Genomic DNA, 15838 nt, shown 5'->3' with positions numbered 1-15838 from the left:
TATTTTGTGCTTCTCAGTACCAGGAGTGGTATTGCTCTGTTGATTTTCATCTTTAAAGTGTGTTTTATCTGGCAAAGAATCTTTCTCAGAACTTGTCTCCATCAGACATAGTCTAAAAGTTGCACGTAAGCCAAAGCCTGTCAAAAAAATTGAAATGTTTAAGCCTCACAGTGTTTCAAATAAATATATTTTAATTTATTTGTACTCATAAAAGGTATTAATGTGCTGTAAGGGACTGAAAGTGCAAGAGTTTTAATAAAGCTGCCTTCAGATTCTTTCTAATTAGCTCTTTAAATTGGAAACTAAAAGAATAATGTCATACAACTCTGTTATTAAGAGCATGTCTATGCTGTGAGTATATAAATTAGCCAAGCTGAAAAAAAAAAAGGTATTGCAGTATTCAAGATGACAATTGCAATTAGAGCCAATAGGAATTTTGCAATTCAAAAAAAATCAGGGCAAACAGCATGCCAGTAGTATAAAAATCCCCAAATACTAATGCTGGGTTGGCTGTATACATCTGATGGTGGCTGTCTTTACCTGATGGAGAAACCATCATAGTCTTCAGGGGTAAGTATTTAAGAGGATACGGAATTTAACACATTGCTGGTACTAAATATAAAGGACTTGGGGAGGAGGCAGTGGGAGTCTGTGAATAAGTGAATAAACTGTTAAGCTGTGCTAGTCAATTTTAAACTGACATCAAGGTTGCAGTGAGACCTGTGGATGGGTGGACCACTTTGCCAGTCTGAAATCTCACAGAAATCACTAGGTTTTTTAACTTTCATGTACAATTAAACTCCCACTATTTTAATAGCTCAAAATAAGCATAATCACATAGAAAGCAATAAGGTTTCTTTTATTAGAAGTGTATTGCAAGCATATAAAAAGAGGTTTTATTGTTAATTCCAGAAAGAAACGTGTTCTGATGTGTGTTTTCAGGGAGCATTGCATCTGTGTTTGGGTTTAGAATGAGTTTAGTAGCAGATTTGCAGTTCCATACTTTTCTTATTTAGGGTTGATGTATTTTTTGTAAAACTTGATCAAGTTCAGATAACAGAAGAGCCGAGGGTTCCAACACCATTACTTAACACCCTGCAAGTATTGCTGGTTGGATCTGCCTTTTCTGTTACACAGCTGTACTCAAGGTGCAAAACCAGTCTGTACAACTTCACTTAAGCCTGTGCTTTATGCACTTCTTTGATCTGTCATCACAGCAGTGAAAAGGAAGTTCTGGCTGTAGGCAGAAGTTTGGGCAAGAAGTTGGATGTAAACTTGGTCTTTCCAGTAGCTGGGTTTGGATTTGTTTTGGCTTGTAGAAGAGTCTTTGAGGCAGAAGTTACAATGAAGGAATTTTTCCAGCCCTACCTTTTGTGTCCTGGCTCCCTGTTTAGCCTTCTGTTCTGTAGTTGGACTAATGACCTTGTAGTAAATCAGAATCCTGGGCTGCATTCAAACCAGCATGGCCGGCAAGGTGGGCGAGGCAATTCTATCCCTCTGCTCTGCTCTGGTGAGGCTCCACCTGGAATACTGTGTCCAGCTCTGGGGCCCCCAGCACAGGAAAGGCATGGACCTGTTGGAGCAGGTCCAGAGGAGAACCACAGAAATGATCAGAGGAATGGCACACCCCTCCTATGAGGAAAGATTGAAAAAGTTGAAGTTGTTCAGCCTAGAGAAGGAATGACTGGGGTGAGCTTACTGTGGCCTTTCAAGTGTATGAAGGCGGCTTACAAAAAAGATGGAGACAGACCTGTTATCAAGGCCTGTAGTGACAGGACAAGGAGTGATACTTTTAAACTGAAAGAGATTTGGATTGTAAATAAAAAAGAAATTTTTTATGTGAGGGTGATGAGACTGAAACAGACATCCCAGAGAAGTTGTGGATGTGCCATCCCTGGAAGTGTTCAAGACCAGACTGGAGGAGGCTTTGACCAGCGTGGTCTAGAGGAAGTTTTCCCTGCTCATTGCAGGGGATTGGATGGGATGACCTTAAAAGGTCTCTTCCAACCAAACCATTCTGTGGTTTGCCTGCTAGTAAAAAATGGTTTGTACTTCATGTGAACCGAATTTTCTCTTCCAGATCTTGTGGTTATAAGCTTCTTGCATGTGTGAGGGGGCATGGAAAGGCAAGTGAGTTCTTAAGCAGCATGGAGAATAGATGTATCACAGCATGCCTTGGATTATGCTTATTGCCCTTTGGATACTTACCTGCAGAGCCTGTTACTGAATATACAATTAGCCATGAACATTCATTATCCATTATCATTCTTGAAGTCCTGTTTTCATGATAGTACTGCAGTGACTGTACACAACATTGAAAGTTTCTTCATTGTTAAAACCTGAGTATATAAATCAGTCATTCTTCGCAGAGTGATTTGTTTTAATAGGCACATTTTTGCTACTGAATTGTTCTTTTTGTAATGTAGATAAAAGATTCAGAACACGTTCACCAATCAGAAGTATCTACAACCAAAATAGACCAGCTGCTCTACCTCCCTGGTTTGTTTCAGCAGATGTGTCTGCCACATTGTCTTGGTTTGAAAGACAGGTGTCTGCTAAGGAAGGCAGAAGCCTCCCTTGGAATGGCAGATGCAACCCTCTTCCCTCCAAGATATTATAATTTTGAAATCAAGGGGGCTTTTAGGCAAAGATGTGGGAAATAGGAATAACAGTTCTTTACTGTTATATATCTATATGTGTATAACCAGTAAAACAAAACAGCAATAACTCTGGCAGTAACAGCAAACAATCACAAACCCAGTGCCAGCCTTCTCGGCTGTCGGGCCCTTTCCCCTCGGGTGCAGTTCCGCTCGCAGCCGGCAGGGGCGCTGGCGGCTCCCGGTGAGCAGGGCAGGTGCGATGGTTCCCCCGCGGCTGCAGGGGGCGCTCCGGAGCGAGCTCGGGGAGCACGCGGCAATGGCGGCCTGGGATCCCGGGAAGGGATGGGACAAAGGCTTCACAAACCCCTGGGCAGCCGATCCCGGTGTCCGGCCGGACCCTCAGGAACAGCAGGCTGGAACTGCAGGGACGAGCACAAATCCCGGGTGGCAGACGAGATGTATCCAAGCGGGGAACCCCCCGGAGTTCTGGGCAGGCAGGGCGAGCACGGCTACAACGCAGCGAAGGCTCGAAGCAACAGCGGGGCAGGGCGGCCACAGCCGGGCTCCCAGCGGGGCAGGGAAGGCGGGCTGGGGATCCCGGTGTTTCTCCAGCAGAAAGAAAAGCGGCCGAAGAAAAGCAGCTTCCCTCTCTCGGGAAGCCGAGACCGACTGCTCCCACACACTCAGGTGAAAACAAAAGAGTAGCCAAATGCGCCCCACCCTGTAGCTAGCTCTTTTGTTTTTCTGAAGTACTCAGCCACTTGCTCCCCTGGCAACCTGGATGGGCAAAATTCCTTTAATAGAAGAAAAAAACCAGGAGAGCTCCTAAAACCCCAACACACATGCGACAGAGGAAGATCAAAAAGTCAAACATGAACATTGGTTGCGTGAAGAAATCAAGTATTTAACATAATGTTCATTAAAGTATTTTAAAGTCTATTTTCATTGGGCTGAAATATTTAAATAACTAGCTCTGTGTATCTGTATAGGTCAGAGGTCATACGCTGGACTGTGTGTATGTACAATTTATTAGTCTAAGAAATCAACACTGTTTCTAACACAGTCTGAAGTTAAAAGTAATTTTTAGATGAGAAAAAAATCCCCTCAGGCAATGTATTGTGAAGTCTCAGGGTTTGTTGGTTTAGATCTGATGCATTTTGATCTTTCATTGGCAATAAGGAAAAACACTGGATAGAAAGAAAAATAAGCATATGCTATTAAAATTGTTAATGATAAAAGGGCTGTTCACATGAGCTGCTGTTAATATCCATATTTTTTTTTTTTTTGTTATGGTATCTCACTTGATTTTTAGTATTCAGTGAAGCAAACCAGTGAAGGTTCATTTTCTGTTTTTTTCTTGCCCTTGTCTAGGCACATAGTATACTGACCTAAATAAATTACAGTTTGCTCTACAAGCATGAATAGTTTTTATCCCTAAAAAGCTTTAGTTTTCATCTTTGGTTTTTAATACATACCTATTAATTTTTATTAGAGAAAGTATCAAAACTGTGTATTAATCTGCATGACCTGATATATTTCTCCTGTCATCTTGATTTATTGTATTTGTCCACAGATTTGTGGTACTGGATGCATAACACCTGAAAATCTTATCTTAACATGGTTCCACCTGGGAATTCAGTGATTGTCTCTAAAATTTCAATTGAATTCCCTTAGTTAATTTTTTATAAAAAGAAGCCACGTTGCTCAATAGACTTTGGAAAATATCCAGGTGTCTGGGAGATTTGTTTGTGCTTAGTGCCCTGCCTTTCAGTGTGGTTTATTGGCTTGAGCTTGATGTTGCTCTTAGCATGCCTGGGTAGTTTCTGATTTAGAGTTAGTTTATATCTAGGTGTCCTGGAGCAAACATTTTACTTATAAAATTACACATAGGTCTAGCCCAAAATGCTTTGCTGTCCTTTATGAAACCTTTTTTTTTGTCTCCTGCAGTTGTGTGCATTGTTGTACATTTACAAATGGTTTCCCTTCTGGATGAAGTCCATAACAATGTGTTTTGTATTTAAATAAAAGGCATCTTTGCTAGAGTCCAAGAGAAAATCCTGTTGAAATTTGTTTACTTTTCAATAAGCATCATCTAGAGTAGATGTACAAATTCTATTCGTTCCTGATGTTTAGAAGTAAGATTGTTCATCTGGAACTAATAGCAAGGAAATATACATAGTAAGTTCATGAAGCCATGTTTTGGTATGTTAGCTTTGCTTAAGGTACAAAGCATTAATTATAAAACTATTTTAAACGCAGCAAATTACAATGTTAAACTAGTTGGTGGGAACACTTGGGAAATTTGTTAGAGCATATTTTATTTTTTTTCGTAAACAATATATGTATGTAAATGTGCAATACAATACAGAGTTACCACAGGCTTCTCAATTCTTTGAAGGATCCTATGCAGTCATCCACAATGCTAAATATAGCTCTTAACTTTCTAAGCTGAAGTGTTCTACATGGCTCTTAAAATGAGTGTTTATATGAAAAGGAGTATTTATTTTTTTTTTAAACTGATGTTTAGAGTGCCTTCTGAATGTGGTGCCAGAATTCTTCAGCCTGAAAGAAGATAACTGAAAAGAGGTTCAGTGATTAATGGAGTGGGTAGAGGGAAACACAGCTAGCCTATTTCATGTTATCTGTAACCTGTCTGATTATTTGTTACTATGTTACCTTTCCTCAGATTGTTAAACTGGCTGTTTATAGAATGCTTCCAAAAAACCTTCAGAGAAGAACTCTGATGCAGAGGCTACACCTGTTCCCTGAAGATGTGAGTAGTCATGCAGTTACATTTTCATCCCTGTATTACATGGAGGTGGAGAGGGAGTGTTAGCAATGGCTCTCATGTCATGAAAAGGTAAATTTAAAAAAAAAAAAGCTGCTTTTTTTCTATATATCTATATGTAGTTGGGTTTTTTCCATATTATTCACAGAACTGTGAGATTCAAAACGTGAGATTGGTGTATTTGGGTGAAACACTTAGCATGAAGAACACAGTACTGTTGACAAATTTTGGTCTGGCTTTGTGGGCACAGGTGTTGTTTGTTAAACAATCAGATGGTTAAGACTATTCTCACCTGTCTCAGGTTATTCCAGAAGATATAGAGAAGAACCTTCTACAAGAGATTCCTCAGCCACGTGCAGTCCCCAAGAGGTTAGATGAATATACACCAGAAGAAATTGCTGCCTTTCCGAAGGTTTGGACTCCGTAAGTATCTTAGATGTTTTTAAGAGGACACATTGACTGCATATGTATTATATAGACTCTCACATTATTAGTAAGAAAAAGGTAGTCATCTTTCTCTTTATGTCATTTTTCTTTCAGAGAGAAAGTCATTAAAACAAAGAACAATAGTTGCTAAAATTTTCTGTTTCTGGTCTTTGCTTTAATAAGTAAAGTTTTACTTAAAATCATGTTTTCAACTCTCTGCTTCATCTAAATGAATAGAGTGAAATGAATAGAATGAAAAGCTTCATTACCTGGTTTGAGTTGTATGTGCTCCATAATGTATAACTCTTAGCCATAGCCAAAGGAAATGCCACACACGTCTGTAAACTTTCAAAAGCTTATTAAAAATCACTTGTACTTAGCCTCCTCATCTTAGATGATACTAAAATAGGTCTGTGCATCCATGTAATGGAGGCACCTCTGTGTTACAGTCTCTGTTAAAAGGAACAGAATCCAGCAAATACTTTAAGCCCTCTTCTGAGCTGAAACAGGGAGTTTGGTTTTGACTTCTTCTAACCTATATCAGTGATAAAAATTGCTATATTTGCTTTTATCCTCACTACTGAATGGAGTTGAAATTCCTGAGACTTCGTGGTTTCTGTGAGATTTCAGTGGATTAACCCTGAAGAAGTTTAGATTCTGCACCATTGACCAAAATTCTGCAGTATATTAAAGTTGATAAGCCTGTCCTGTTGTATGGTATACTGTACTCTTCTATACTGTGTTTAGTATTAAAACTGATAAAGGTTCTCCACAATAATTTAGCATTGAATGAGGAGCTGGCACTTAGTTTTAGCTAACTAATTTGGAGTATCTGTATTGTCAAAGGAAATAGTGTTGTGCTGCCAGAGCTTTTGAAATGCATTTCTTTGTCCCCGCATACTACTGTAGTCTTGGTTGAGTTCATCTCCTTAGCACTGGGCCACTCTCATTCTGTTGACTCACAGGTGTGTGTGGCAGAGGACAAATAAACTTAATGCCATCTAATTTAGTCATTGCTGTCAAACTAATTTTTGTAATATCTTCATGTCAGCATATTAACCTTGGGGAAAATCTGCAGGTAAGAACACTACTGCTGTTAGAATTCCCCTCCCATAATTTCTTGGAACCATTCCCTCTGGAGGAATTCAAAGCAGAGAGAAAATAAGCATTCCCCTTTTTTTATATTTCTCGTCTCTATAGTCTCATATGGATTGATTGCTGGTAATGGCTCTCTGTATACAATCTTTTTATTCTGTGCCAATTATGGGGGTTGGGGAGTACTGCTGCCTTAGAAATCCTGTAGTAGATTTGGAGGCTTTCAACTCAGAGGATCATAGTGTTCCTCCTGTGGAAGGGCTGGGGAGCTGAAGTGGGTATTAAGGTGAGAAAAAACAGGGAATAGGTGGGCCTGAGAGGAGCAGAGTACTGGGTCTAAAATGAGTGAGAGAATGATAGAGAGAAGTGGAGCTAGTGGGGTCTGGGTGGAGTAGGGAAGAACAAATGGAAGTTTGGGAGAATTTTAATGCTCTGAGTGTAGATACTGGGGCAAAAGTTTCCCTTCACCCAACTACTCCACCTATGGCGACAGTTAAAGGCCTGGAGACATACCTAACCCTTGTTGTGTTGGACTTCTGTCCTACCTTTTTTCTGCTCTCAGGAAGTGGTGAGATCTAGCAGAGGGATAAGAATGAAGATGGTTATCTACCATCTCTCCACTAACTGCAGGGCTCATCTCTGTTGTAATTTTGGCTTCTTGTCCTGGCCTGCAACCAGACTATTGCTGGTGTCAGATAAGTTTTAATTTAACCTTCAGCTCACATTTTTAGCAGTTTGATCTTGGGAAGAGTTTTCAATATGAAGTAACAGGAAAAATAATAATGTTTTTCTTGTCTGAAGGAAAAAGTGTATTTTGATTTCTCTGGCATTCAGATTTCTGTGGGGGGAAGAGCTTAGTTGGGAAATAAAAGATAAAGAATTGAGCAAATTTGGTAAAATAACTTTCTGATGTGATAAGTAAAATACAGAAGTCGGTAAAGGGGGACTTTAAATGAACCATAGTGGTCACTGTTCTCATTAAAATGCCAGGTGGAGTGTCTGAGAATACACAGCTTTGCACCAAACACATTAAAAGAAAGGGTGTATGAACATGCAGAGGTAATAGGCTCTGTGTTCTGAGATTTTTCAGTGTGTGAACCCATGGAGGAAGTAGTGTTTGCATTATTACAATATTCCTGTGAAAGACTGGAGAAGGAACAAAAATATATTTACAAATTCTTCTTTTTAGAGGCATGTAGCTAACACAAATATTCTTTTAAAAATAAGTCAAAAAAGGGACAGCTTTGTTCAGCATACCAAAGAGAAGTTAGGTTAAAGTATTGTTGTACAAGACTGATAATTTGAGATGTACTGAAGAAAACAGCCACCTGACATGAAAATTATTTGAGAAGAGAAAACATGAAGGGAACGTGAGTTGTTTTGTCGAAATCCAAATATTGCAGAAATATGTGTATCTCAGAATGCCAAACTGACTTTCTGTTTGGGTTCCTTGTCATTTCATTCTTTGCAGCTGACAGGCTGCCCAGGGAGGTTGTGGAATCTCCAGCCCTGGAGATGCTCCGAACTCACTGCGCAGTTCCTGAGCAAGCTGATGTTATGTTGGTTAGTTCTTCTCTGAGTGTAGTCCTTTCAGATGCAAATTATTCTATGGTTTTTTATATATGGGGAAAGTAAACAAACATAGTAAAATAGATTAGTATTTTAATAAACTGTGTTTAAAAAAAATAGTGCATAGGTTGCTCATCTTATTAGTCCTGTTTGGTTTTTCCTTGGGCTGTTGCTTGTATCTGGGTGAGAGCACAGTGCTAAAATGAGTAGGGTTTTTTTGTCCTCTGTGTGTGCTGCATTCTGTAAATGGCATGTAAAAGGCTTGTTGTGGACTTGGATCTGTGAGCTTCTGCAGAACCCATAGATAGCTTCCATACAGTAAGAGCAGTCCTTACAATAAACCAGAAAATGAAGGATGCAGAAAAGCTTTAAACTCCCTTTTTTTTCTTCAGATGGTTTTAATAATTCTTCCTGCCTTATGTGAGTTTTGGTTTTAATTATTATTTCTCTTCCATGAAGTTCTGAGCCTGATGACCAACCTGTTTACCGAAAGGTAGAGGTTCAAAAGGGGATGAAGTATTTCTGTGAATGATAACAAAAGGGAGGAGTTAGAGGGAGACAGTGTTAGTGGTTCCTCTTCTTTCTACAGGAAAAAAAAAAAGTTGGTATTAGCCCTTTGAGATAGCTGTATGCTTTAAGGGAAAAGATAAATGAAAAGCAGAGCTTGATTAAAGATATGGAAGGCTATAAATACAGATAAACGCAATTATAACTAGGAAATGGATCTTTAAGGTTTTACATTAAAACTTGTACCCAAGAAATGTACCTTTACTGTATATAAACCAGACATAAGACAGATAATAGGGAATGAATATAAAGAACTGCATTTATGTGAGAACTTACTAATATCAGGAGGAAAATACCCTTTTTCTCTTTAATTGGAAATAATGTAAATTTTCAATTGGAATGTGAAGGGGACATGCACAGTGCTGCTAATGATCTCATTGGATGTTTTGGCTATATTTTGTGTAAAAAGTGTCTTGCTATAGATGTTTTTTTTTAAAGGTTGTTTTGCTGGTAATTGGAGACTGACCCACCACAGAGAAAGACATGGTATGCAAGTGGAACACTAAAATAGTGAAACAGTTTTTAAGGAAAGCACAGGGTAGGTGTGGAAACCCAGAAAATCATTTGGTTTTCAGAGTGGAGAGCCTTCCCATCACTCCTCCTTCCACCATGATAGGAACTGAAGAGGGATCGTGCTCCATGAAAGTGGAGAATTAAATATCAAAGTATTTCTAGTCAAAAATACTTTCTTCAAGCATTCTTTCCTTTCATCCCTAACTGGAACCAACTGACTTCCCAGCTTGTGTTCTTAGATCCTCCATGGAGAGGTCTGAAGTGTGATGGAAAATTATGTAGATACAGGAAAGTAAATTATGTCTGTTCCAGACATATTTCAAGGGTACAAAGATAAAAAACTAGTTCCTTTCACAGTTTGATTTTGTACCATGAGTGAAATGTTTATTTCAAGTGTGCTTGAATTGTATGTCTTCTAGATGACACTTAAACAGAAATCATTACAGAATTCACCAGTAACATACGACTAAGCAAACAATTCTGTTCCGTAAAAGCAAGGATACATCAGATTCATGGGTAAATTTTCCTGTTACATACCATTTGAAAGTTGTTTAACTGTCTGGGTGTATATATGTTTTGAGACAGTTTTAAAGGCAGGAAATTGTTTTTCAAGCAGTATTTAAATAAGAGTATTACCAGATATATAGAATAGCAGGCTTGTGTTGTTCCAGTGACATGGATGCATTCCTGGGAGTTTCCCTTAAGAAAGCAGATCTGTCTGATTCCATGGAGTTTGCTCAGGCTGGTGCTGGTGTGCAGACTGAATGCCTGGTCCACTGCCAGCCCTCCTAGGAACTCCCCTCGGGCCACACAGCTGCTTGCTTGTCATTGGGGGAACAAGTTCTTCTACACTTCTGAAGTTTTTAAAACCTGATATATTGTCAACTCTGAAATTTGGTTTTCGAAAACCAAACACCTTCTTAATGTTTCTATTTCTGAGTAACTTGCCTGATTTCTGCCCCCATCTGTACATTCTGCTTTGAGGCAGGGGGTTGCAGAACCTGGTCTGAAGCTGTGATTTTGTTCCAGCTGGGCAGCATGGGTTAGGCAGGGTCCCAGTACTGACACTGCATGTCATCCCCATGCCATGGCACACAGATTCCTGGAAGTTTATGAGCAACACTCTGTGGCTTTGAAAGCAGAAAACCACAATGTTCTCAGACAGAGAAGTTTGTAGGTGTTGAAACATAAGCATATTGGATACCTGTGAACTGCAGATGGCTCTAATGATCCTTTTAGGTCTTCTGTGCCACTTTCAGTTCCTCTCCAATTTTGTGTCCTTAAAGCTAGCCTTGCCAGACTCAGGCAACCAGAAGCCAACTGTGGTGTTCCCAGCAAACAAATTTGTGGGTATTGGTAAACAGAAAGGCTTTTGGATTAAGAGATCCTCTCAGCCACAGCTGCCCTTTCTGTTTGTTTGCTTACAAGAACTGCAGCACTAGTTGTCTTGCATAATTTCTAGTGCAAGTTTCTATTTTTAGTTACACAAATTATTTCTGGGATGTAGAAACAGAGCAGAAGAAGAAGCCAGAGATATCCTGGTTATGTGGCTGAAATGATGTTACAAACAGTGCTTTTATATATGCAAGATGCTGACAGACTTTTTTAATTAGGTTTTTTATCTGTTAATTTCTTCAGATAACTTCATAAGGAGCCAACACCAAAAGACAGCACACATTATATTGCATAGAGAAACTACATTTGGAGTATTTCCAGTGATGTGCTCTGTTACAAATTATAACTTGCAGTTTTTATGAAGTTTATAAAATGTTTTTTTCTCCTTACAATGAAATATGAGGTAAAATAAAGGGAAAATTGTTGGAGTGTTACTCTGGTTACCTTGAGAAGAGCAGAGGGAAAGCCACAAAGCCAGCTCCAAAGCTGGTGAGGTCTTGAGCTATTTTTATTAGGCCCATCTCAAGTTTATCCATTAGCCTTTAAAAATTTGGTACCAAATTAAATTTCTCCAGTATTTTTCTTAGTTGCTGCTTAGTTGTAGAGTGTGTCTGCAGCTTCTTACGATTTGAATTGTGTTTTATATCATGCCTCATTTGGTAATATTTAGTTCTTACTTTGGGCTAAGTACTGCCCCTCCAACTTAAGTGCTCGTTTCTCACAAAGCAGGGCTGGCGTGTAGCAGTGTTGAGAGAAGACTTGGCCAACACAAACTGCTGTAAAAGACTGCAGCCAGTCTTACTTTTTTCCCAAGCAACAAACTGTATAAAGCAGGAAAAAGCTATCCTGCCAATACAGCCCAGTTCTGTTCCAATGTACTCTTTGAGGAATCCCTCTGGCAATTCATTTTCTGTGGCCTTTTTGCCCCTCAGTAGAAATTACATGAACTAACTGGAGATCATTAAACCCCAATCAAAGCTGGAGATCATTAAACCCCAATCAAAGCTATCACTGGTAGCTTTTTTTTTTTTTTTTTTTTTTTTCAATAGTAAGGGCATAAAAATGTCTCAGGATTCTGTTTAGCATTTCATTTAACAGGAGATTTGGAGGTAACCAAGGCTTACATTTCACACTACCAGAGGTGGATCTAAATTCCTGTGGACAAAAAGCCACACAGATACTTAAGAAGAAAATTGCTCTCCTCTACATTAGGTTTTTGCTGCAGGCAGCAACTGGACACTAATCAAGAAGGGTCAGTAACTCAATCATCTTAAAAATCCAACAAATTCATGTTCAGATTGTTTAGCCTATTGAATTGAATTACTGGCTTTTCTCTGGCATGCTTGAAACAGATCAGTGCTACTGATTCTCAGACGCTTTACCTGGGGGCAGCTTACGTTGTATCTAAAACCAAAGTTGAAGGTAAGAGGTAATTAAATGGGTAACTGGCCCCTTTTATTTGAACTGTGTGAAGAGGCTCCCAAAAAGAAAGTTCCAAAGCTACTTTCTCCTTCCTTTTAAGCCGGTGTATTTCATATGTGAGAACAGAAACTAAATTAATGGAAATTTGACAAGCAATAGGAGAATGGTTGTATATGATACTGTTGAACTACTTGCCCAGATGAAATTAGAATTAGATTATTTTTTAATCACTCTTTTATAAATGTCTGGATTTCCTTTTTTTCCACTTCTGTTCCTGACAGTAAGTCTGGAAAATATTTCACCATTCCTTCACCCAGTTCTCTCTTTATTTGAAGAATAACGTAATTCTTTGTCCAAAGCCAAGTGTACAGTGCTGCTCTGTATACAGTCTTACAGTTTTTAGCAGAATATATCACTAAAAGAGAAACCTTCTATTTTCAAAAAGCATCGTCTTAAGATGAATTTTACATGTATATTCAATTGATTTAACTTAAATAATTTTCCAGACAGAATTCATATAATCAGGGTCAAAATCAGGGAATTACAGTAAGTTTAAAAAAGCTTAGGTCAATTTTGCTTAATTTGTTTTTACAGAAACTGAGGTTGTAACCACTTCATTTTAAATTGCAATAAGCCATTCTTCATTTTACTAAGAGTACCTAAATGTATATCAGATATCTTGATTTAAGGACACTTTTTAAAAATTACAAGTGCTAGTTTTATGTAGAAAAAAGCAAACACATTGCAGCTGCAGACTACAAAATAAACATCTTAAGTTTTGTTTCTGCAGAAGAGGATTAGTGACTATAGCTGTACTGTCATAGCAGTATCACCCTTTCTTAGTCTTGTTACAAAATGTAGCTTCTGTTACTGTGGTTTGTTCTCCAAGCAAAGTTATACTTGTAGAAGTGCTTTTCAGGCAAGACAACAGTCTGCATGAGAATAAGACCAACATGGAAACAATTCTTGTGCCCCAAGCAGAGCAGTTGATGGTTTAGAATAGGCCACAGTGTAAATTGCACGTTTAGTGATAGTTGAAATACCATTAGCTATTTCACTGATTATTTTACCAGAGGCATAGAGCTACCATGGGGTAATAGGTACACCTTGAGTAGAAAAATGATTCATCTTCCCCTCAGCACCAAACTGTTGATGTTTGAGTGTAACCACATAATTTGGTTTTCCAGGGAACGATAGCAGTGTTGGTCCTTGGGTTTCGGTTTACTAGTGTCGATAGTGAAAAAGTTGAAATGTGTTCAGAAATCCCCTTTAGCTGTAGTTCCCTTACCTAATAGCTATTGACTTTGGCACAACTTTTGAAGTGTTCCTGAAAAATACATACATTCCTCTTGTTTCAAAATTTACAGTAAATTTTATCTCTGTGTTGAAGTTTGTCTACAAAAACAAATCTTAAATACTCAAAATTTCATCGTTTATTCATAAAATAACCTTAAAATGTGTGCCAGATAGACAGCAAATTCCATGTTGTGTGTATTGCATGCTAATTTTAGACAAAACCAAATTATTTGGAACCTTTTGTTATAAGGCTAAAAGCTACCTATTGCCCTTAATAAGCAGATATGAAAGATGAGCCATAAAACCATTCTGTGTAAGCAGACAACTGTCATCAGTTAGCAATAATTCATGTGATGGTGATTTCCAGAGTTATGAAGAAGAGCATCACAGTAATACAGATCGAGTGTGCCTGCCAGTACAGAGTAATGGGATCAAAGAGTGGCTTAGGGCTAGTAACTAAGTGGCATGATCAGTCCACAAAATCTTTTCACTAATTGGTCTTCCCCAGTTTGTCATCTGTTCCAAACAGTGTTGTTTATAAACTCCCCTAAATGAGACTTTATGAGCTAGTGGGTATCACTTGTTAAGTACTTAAAAAATGAGGGGTAGGTTAGAAGTACTTTAACATCAGTTATTTCTTTGTGTGTTCTAGTTTTTCAGCCAAGTTTGGAGAGATTTTATCCTTGTTGTTTATTAAAATTCTTGAAATTTGTGTAAGAAAGTCAGGGAGAGCTGCTGTAAAACTATGCAGTCATGCTGAAGACTCCTTCAGCCTTTTGGGGAACTCTACACTGTTCAGGAAACAGGATGGGGAAAGGGGGGGGAGAAAAAGGCCTCTGAATAAAATCTAACATAGCAGCCACAGACCTAAAACTCTCTGGGATGAGTTAATCTTAAAACATGTTGATAACTGCGGGTTAAGACATACTTTTTTGGTTTTGTTTTTAATGGATAACCTATGCAAATGGGAATCCTACCAGATGTTAAATTTTTCAGGTAATAGAAAGTGTTGTACAGACTGTGAATGGAAGAGACAGATGTGCCTTTCCTACAGGATGGTTATTAATTTTTAAGGGGGTTTTCATGCATCTGGAGTGGTTTCTCTCATTCATGGGAGCAGTAAAATCTTAACAGAATTCTAAACCTATCCTCTTCAGTTTTTGCTCTTGTACCACTGCTCTCATCTCTGCCTGTATTAGCCTGTGACATTCATTAGCTGTAAGGCACCGACCTTTTGCAGTGCTGACGCAAGAGTAAATCCTTTCTGAACAGTCCTTGTTTCTGCTGCTGGGAGTGCAGAAATTCCAGGGAACCCAGGCTCTCTTCGTCATGTGCTCTAATGGTGAGATGATTACCCACCGGTGAAGAGAAGATGGCAGTTTGAGATCTTCAGAGCTTCCACACCAGGTGTGCATTGCTAAGTCAGGAGCAGGTATTGACAGGTCACTTCTTGTGCAGCACTGACAGTCTTACGCCTCAGCAGAGGCAGGTTTGAAACCATTAGCAGTCATTAACACAGGCTTGCAAGCACACAAATGACTGTAACAATTCCATGAGATTTGACTTCATAAAACTTCCTCATAAAAAAGTCTCAGACAATGCATCATCAAAGCAGTGTGAGTAGGGATTGTTTATGGAGAGATGGCTATCCAGGATTTTGAGCTTGAAAGAAGAAAAGGTCATGTTATCAAGTGCTGTTTATCAGCATGCAGTAGAAGAAACTGGGCAGGTGTATAACTTCTTTTGGAAGAAGAAGGAAGGGCCATGTTGACTACATATTACATTGTTACAGCTAATCCCAGTGCATTTAAAAGTTCTAAGAAATAAAGTCATTTGGATTAAAATATGTAGTTTTGAAGAGGTATTCTGAGTTACTAAAAGTTAAGAGAAAATATTTTTTTTAATATTGCCTGGTTTGTAAAATAACTGCTGTACATACAGAATAGACAGTGTCATATATTACTCTACAGGCTTACTTATATTATTTCTTGGAGGTAAGTAATGCTGTTTTTCACCTGTCTGCTGTAAGATGTTACAAGGTTTTAGCTTGTTTGCCTAGAAATAATATGGTGAAGTTGTCCTGTATATTTTTTGAAATCAAGTTAGTTGCAGTATAACACAGACTAGTGGTTACTTAGATTTGGCCTTTATAGAGTAACACACGCCC

The 15838-nt window shown here is 38.6% G+C and overlaps 1 protein-coding gene across 2 annotated transcripts in view; it reads left to right on the top strand.

Annotated features, from left to right (window-relative positions):
* The window catches only part of MRPL13 (mitochondrial ribosomal protein L13), a gene marked incomplete at its 3' end in the record, with an annotated part of 32713 nt that overhangs the window by 11317 nt on the left and 5558 nt on the right, over positions 1 to 15838 (top strand). The window contains exons 5-6 of one of the 2 annotated variants that reach the window (XM_082296979.1): positions 5287 to 5373; positions 5690 to 5811. In XM_082296979.1, coding sequence (XP_082153105.1) covers positions 5287 to 5373; positions 5690 to 5811 — 209 coding nt within the window. Of the gene's footprint in view, positions 1 to 5286; positions 5374 to 5689; positions 5816 to 15838 lie in introns of those variants that run through there. The other variant, XM_082296980.1, reaches the window with a different exon arrangement.

Source organism: Coloeus monedula (assembly GCF_965178545.1).
Source record: "Coloeus monedula genome assembly, chromosome: 1".
NCBI lineage: Eukaryota > Metazoa > Chordata > Aves > Passeriformes > Corvidae > Coloeus > Coloeus monedula.
The sequence above is the reverse complement of the archived record's forward strand: the minus strand, read 5'-3'. Positions and strand labels throughout refer to the sequence as shown.